Source organism: Orycteropus afer, unplaced genomic scaffold, assembly GCF_000298275.1.
Source record: "Orycteropus afer afer isolate SDZICR_OR568_19922 unplaced genomic scaffold, OryAfe1.0 scaffold00137, whole genome shotgun sequence".
Taxonomy (NCBI): domain Eukaryota; kingdom Metazoa; phylum Chordata; class Mammalia; order Tubulidentata; family Orycteropodidae; genus Orycteropus; species Orycteropus afer.
In genome coordinates, this window is record NW_006921724.1 from 1,089,812 (window position 1) to 1,096,582 (window position 6,771).

General features: G+C 37.2%; 1 protein-coding gene across 1 annotated transcript in view; it reads left to right on the top strand.

Annotated features, from left to right (window-relative positions):
• Window positions 1-6,771, top strand: part of TTC3 (tetratricopeptide repeat domain 3) — a 129,652-nt gene that overhangs the window by 48,196 nt on the left and 74,685 nt on the right. The window contains exons 18-21 of the mRNA XM_007945559.1: window positions 783-895; window positions 3,455-3,575; window positions 5,721-5,843; window positions 6,350-6,451. Coding sequence (XP_007943750.1) covers window positions 783-895; window positions 3,455-3,575; window positions 5,721-5,843; window positions 6,350-6,451 — 459 coding nt within the window. The remainder of the gene's footprint in view (window positions 1-782; window positions 896-3,454; window positions 3,576-5,720; window positions 5,844-6,349; window positions 6,452-6,771) is intronic.

Consider the following 6,771-nt stretch of genomic DNA (forward strand, 5'->3'; position numbering starts at 1 on the left):
CTCCTCAGTTGCTCATAGCAAATCCCACCTTGGAGTTTACAAAGACTTATGGGTAGAAAAGTCACACAAAGTAATTTACTATACCACAGATGGTAAACAGGTTTTAGCAGAGCTTCTAGTCTAAGACAGACTAGGAAGAAAGGCCTGGCAATCTATTTCCAATGCAAACCCTATGGCTCACAACACTGCGATCCTATTATATATGGGGTTGCCCAAGATGGAGGCAGCCGGATGGCAACTGGCAACAATAAGTGTTAGCCAGAAGTCCCTGGATGGTAGAGATAGTTAAAGTACTTGCCTGCTAACAGCATGGTTGGCAGTTTGAGTCCGCCCAGAGACACCGCAGAAGAAAGGCCTGGTAATCTACTTCCAAAAATCAGCCATTATAAACCCTATGGAGCACAGTTCTACTCTCACACACATGGGGTCAACAGGAGCTGGAATTGACTCAATGACAACTACTGCAGGTTTTTACTATATACACACCGATATCTCAATGTGTGCTAGTAAATAAAGGTTTGGTGGGTTGGTTCTCTGATACGTTTGACTTCCACTTTTAATCCTGAAGCAGAAGTTTTTTGGTTGTGTCTCTGAATATCCATATGATCAAGATGTATGTAATTGCTAAGAAAATGAAAAGTAGAAGGTGTAATTTTACTGTAGGAATTTTGGGATGTACGGTCACTTTTTATATTACACACACACATACACACAGACATACACACACATCAACCAGCATTACTCTTTTTGTGAAGTCATCATTGTTTTCATTGTTTTTGAAGGAATTATCTGAAGCTGAACACCAGTTTAGACAGATCCTTGCACTGTACGCTAATGAGGGACTTGATAGTTCGGCCTACTGTGGAATTGAAACTGTGTATTTGAAAAAAAACAGGTTAGTAGCAATTATACTACTTTAAGATCCAGGCTGGTAATTGATTTGATGTCTAATAGATGGTGATTCCTTTTCTGGAATTATTTTGATACCTTTATTATGGCACGTTAATAATTATTGTGGCTTTGAAAACGTGGCTTTTCAATATCAATATTAATTGTTAGAACAAGGCTAGTCAGTTCAGTTCCTGGTGCTTGCTAATACCCAATCTAGCAAGAATGTCAGTGATAAAATAACTTGGCAAGAAGGATTTAATATTTTCTCTTTTAGTATATGTTACCTGTAATTGATACACAATTATAGTATACATATACAATTGATATAAATTAATTCTTTAAAAAACAGATTATATCATTTTTTAGTTGAATACCTATTTCTAAAAAGTGCTCTATGAAGATGGTTTTAATAAGAGGTAATATGTGTTCGATTCCCAGCCAGTGCACCTCATGTGCAGCAGCCACCCATCTGTCAGTGGAGGCTTGCTTGTTGCTATGATGCTGAACAGGTTTCTAGACTCAGACAGAGGAGGAAGAAAGGCCTGGTGATCTCCTTTTAAAAATCAGCCAGTGAGCACCCATGGATCACAGTGGTTCACTATGTTCTGCATGAGGTTGCCATGAGTCAGGGGTCAACTTGACAGCAGCTAACAACAATAGCAAATATGTTCAAAGATATTATGGGTTAGGAGTAAAAATCTCTTCCCTGAACTTCTAGTATAGTTAGAATCCATACTCACAGTTAATATGTAGCCGTTTTCTGAGTGTTTCATATCTCTTAGTGTTATCTCCCTTAATTGGCTGTATGATCCTTAGGGAAAGGATTATGTCTTGAATTTAAAAAAGAAAAAAATCTCCCTGTTCCTACCAGTTGTACTTAATATAGTGGTAGTTACTTTAGATTACTTTATAAGGCAATAATTAATTGAATAGCATTCATAACTTTTAATTATCCTTAAAATTTCATCTTAAAAAGGGGAATTTTTTGGGAACTCATGGTATTCTTGGGAACCCAATCTCCTGTATAGATTTTTAAAGATTAAAGAAAGTGTTGCAGGACTGTATTATTAAGGACTAGATAGGCACAGGGAAGTGAACATTTAGGAATCAACTTGGTAGTAATAGCAAATGAAATTCAAGGTCCAATTGTTGAGGACATACATATTTGACAAAAGTTTAACACAGTGGTCAGTGTGGATACTCACAAGGGTCTAGGAAGGTAACCAGATGTGTAAAGTAGGTCCATAGATATATCACAGTGGGAGTCATTATGATAACCTAAAAAGTGCTTGCTCTGTTTAAAAGCATTTACATTTAAATTTCTAAATAGTGTGTATCAGTTAAAGGGCTAATATGCTGTCTTTTGGCCATTGTGATGTGCAGTTTTGAATTAAAAGTCAATATCTCCAGTTGGTAGTCTAGCTTTCGGCCGGTGCATCTTTCTGTCTCCATAGGCAAAAATAGATTTTGAAATGGGGAAATCATTTCAGGATTGGAGAAAGCAGGAAACCCTCTTTCTTCTCTCATCTGAAGGGAAGAGCAAAGACATGGTTAACTTTATAATTCAGTATTTTAATACTCATTTGTTGCATGGACTGTGGGATATTGACATTATTTTTAAAAACCAAGTCAGAATTAAAACATATCATATTAATAGTTAAAATAATTTGGCTTTGTTAAAATAATTTACTGCTTTGTGGTTGAAGAAAGCTGTTCAGAATACATGATCCTTTTGAATTTTTTTTCAGTGAAGAGGTTTTTTTTATTTTGACTATAGATGCCCTAATGGAATCAGGTAAAAAAAAATTCCTACTTAATTAGTTAATTAGTTGAAGTGGAGGCCTGCCATTTTTCTATGACAACCTACTTTCAAACCCACCAGCCACTCCTTAGAAGGAAGGTTGGGCAATCTGCTTTGGTAGTGATAGCGCCTCGGAAACCCAAGGAGGGGTCGCTATGAGTTGGATCCAACTTGATGGCAGTGAGTTTTTTTTTTTTTAGGGTATACCAAACACATTGCCATCGTGTCGGACCCGACTCATAACGACCCCTCCTTGGGTTTTGGAGGTGGTATCACTACGGAAGTAGATTGTTCAACCTTTTTTCTGAGGAGTGGCTGGTGGGTTTGAACCGCCAGCCTTCTGGTTAGCAGTCAAATGCCTTAGGCACTATGCCACCAGAGCTCCCATTTTAGAGTGTATGTAACAAATAAAAATGAAACAACCAAATTTTTGTTTTCGGTTTTAATTGCTCAAACTTCAAAAAATAAATAAATCACAACTTTGAAAGACCTAGTATATACCTAGGTACCATAGTGGAATCAGTGTCCATGGCAAAGTTGTGTTTAATTTGTATTAAACAAATTGTTATGGCTAACAATAATAATGCCTTTGGGTTTGCTGCTGTTGTTAAGAAAATGTATTACTTTGAATATTTCTACCCCATGATTTATCATACTCACTTTTACTAGTAAGCATGAAATCTCTCTCTGACTTTTGTTGCTGTGAATGAAAATACCATATCACATCTTTAATATTTTCTTTCTTCATAATTATTGCTTTAGATTTTCAGAAGCTCTTACACACTTTCAGACAGCAAGAGATGTAATTAGCCGACTTCCTAGAGTGTTAACTTGGCCCACAAGTAATGTGATTATTGAAGAGACTCAGCCAGCAAAAATGAGGGTAACTGTTTATTTCTGCAAAGTGTTTCTTACTAACTATGAAAGCCCATCTGTATTAACTACTTAAAGTATCAGACAGAAGATAAAGAGGCAGGAGAATACTATGCCACCTCCCCCACATACATTTCCCCTATTAACAACTAATGCAAATTACTACGATTTATTGAATGTTATCATTGTATAGGCATGCACCTGTTACTTGTCATGACATTTCATCCTTACAGCAGCTCTGTGACAGGAGTAGTATTATTCCCCTTTTACAATTGAGGAAGATCTGATTTAGAAAAGTGAAGTGATGAGCTCATATTTAACAGCTATGAGTGATGGAGCTGAGGCTTGAATGTAGACACTCTGACTTCAAAGCAACCATTAAGTGTTGTACTGTATTGTTCGTACTTAGAGAAAAGTATAAGGAGCTCTGGTGGTATAGTGGTTAAGGCATTTGGTTGCTAATAAAAAGGTCAGTGGTTCAAACCCACCAGCCACCCTGCAGAAGAAACATGGGGCAGTCTGCTTCCATAAAGACTTATAGCCTTGGAAACCCAATGGAGGTCACTATGAGTTGGAATTGACTCAGTGGCAATGAGTTTGTGGTTTTGATTTGTTGGTTAATTTATCTTAGGAGCTCTGGTGGTGCAGTGGTTAAGGCAGTCAGCTGCTAGTCAAAAGGTTGGTAGTTCAGACCCATCAACCACTCCATGGAAGAAAGATGAGGCAGTCTGCTTCTGTAAAGATTTACAGCCTTAGAAACCCTGTAGGGGTCACTATTAGTTGGAATCGACTTGATGGCAGAGTTTGTTTTTTGAGAGAGAAAGATATAGCACCACTGTTTCACCATAGTTAGTACAGTAATTGAGGTGATAGTTGAAGATCTGGAAAATATAAATTTAATCTCATATCTGCAAAGCTTTGCTAATTCTGGAGGAAATACATTTTGTATGAATTGACTGGGATAGGCCTTTCCTTAGTGTGAACACTGGCATATCCTCAGGATCTGCTTTTGGTCAAAACTTTTAAAAGCACAAAGGTTAGCTGTAAACAACTCAGCAGTAAAAAATAAACAAGTAATCTATTTAAAAAGTGGGCAAGAGATCTGAATAGATAATTTCTTTTTTTCAAAGAATATATACAAATAGACAGTAAGCATCTGTAAATATGCCAAACATCTTTAACCATCAGGGAAATGCAAAGCAAGATCATTACAGTTTCCTCTCTTTGTGCTAGTTTGAGATGGAACTATAGGGAGCTTATTAACAACAAAAAGCCAGCAATGGAAGTGTAATGTGAGGAGGCTTAAATAGCCACAGCCTGATTTTGCAGAGTTGAAACAAGCACTGATGGCAGGGACTGTTAGGATCCTAGGTGAAGTGAAATTGAAAAAAGAATAAAGTCTTCAAGTTTGTCCTCAGAGTTACCTGACTTTTTTTTCTAAATCCTTAAAGGAAGTTTCTAAGAGCTGTAAATTATAAAACAAGTTTTGATGATTATAGCACAGGGCAAGATTGACTGTAAAATCCTAAAAAATTATTTTGTCTAGTCTTCCCTTTCTTCCCCACTTCTCTTGGCACGTGCTCACATGGCCTCTTTTTAAAAGGACTTTAAAAGTAGTAGGTACTTTGTTCTTTGCTAAAAAAATTAAGTCACTTCTATGCTGAAAATAGTTTAATGGCACAAAGTTATTTAAAAATCAAAAGCATTTTTATTAACTCATTAAAACCAAACCAAACCCACTGCTATGAGTCAATTCCAATTCATAGCAACCATATAAGACGCAATAGAACCGCCCCATAGGATTTGTTGTTGTTATATGCTGTCAAGTCATCTCCAACTCATATCGACCCCTCCTTGGGTTTCCGAGGTGGTATCACTACAGAAGTAGATTGCCCAACCTTCCTTCTGAGGAGTGGCTGGTGGGTTTGAACCGCCAGCCTTCTGGTTAGCAGTCAAGTGCCTTAGGCACTACGCCACTTTAGAAAGCTGTAAATCTTTACAGAAACAGACTGCCTCCTCTTTCTTCCACGGAGCAGCTGGTATGTTGGAACCGTCAACCTTTGGACTAGCAGCTGAGTGTTTTAACCACCATGCCACCAGTGCTCCTACTAACTCATTAGTGTTATAATATCATTTTTGTTTATTTCTGTTTTAGACGGTATTGGAATCATTTATTGAAGAGTGCAAGCTCCCTCCAGTACCACAAGGCATTTGCTCCTCTTACAAAAACTGTGCATCTCTCAAAATCCAGATATATGTATCTGATCCAGACTTTAAGGTAACTAATGAATGTACAGTGGGACATTAAATTATAAGATCATACCCTAAAATGGATTCAGAATGAATACCGCAGTTGGAGACCTCCAGTTCGCTGGCTTACAAGCAGTTTTATGTCCTCTTGTCCACTCCATTCCCAGGACTCCTTTAGGTCTGTATCATCTAAAGAATAAAAACCTTATTTATCCAAGAAGCTAGCACCTGCCCACCATTCCACTCTCTCTGATTCATAAATCAGATGAAATCATGTTTAGAAAACATTTGGTACATTTGTAAAGCATAATCCAGTTGTTAGTGTGGAAAGAAATATGTCAGTCAAGCTCTATGCCCCTGACTCTAGGGACAAAGACATTCTGGGGTCCAGAAGAATCTCCTAGGAGGGAATTTAATGTCTAGTTATGCTGCCAAGTGACTACAAACAGCTCACTGTCTTTATCTTAATATATGTGTGTGCTGTGTGTGTAGACATCTTTAAAGTGTGAGTTAAAAAATATTTTGAAATCCTAGGGCTTTATACGAATCCTCTGTAACCAGATCTGTAAAATTGAATTTCATGTTAACTGTTGGAAGAAACTGAAAGCAATATCCTACAATGATAAACATGACAAGGTAAGACAACATTGTCTGGATTTTTTAGTATACTTATTACATGTTGATTTCTGTCCTCTAAGAACCTTCAGAAAAAGAGTTTTAAGGGATTATACATTCCTTCCTAAGCATTTTAGACACATTTAGAAAGTTTTCAATTAGAACTTAATAATGAAGTACAAAATAAACTATGATTTTTATTTTCTACAATTATAAAGGTGTGTTGTTGTTGTTATGTTTATGTGCCATGGAGCTGGACCTGACTCATAGCGACCCCTCCTTGGGTTTCCGAGGCAGTTGATACTACCTGTAGTGACTACAGAAGTAGGTTGCCCAACATT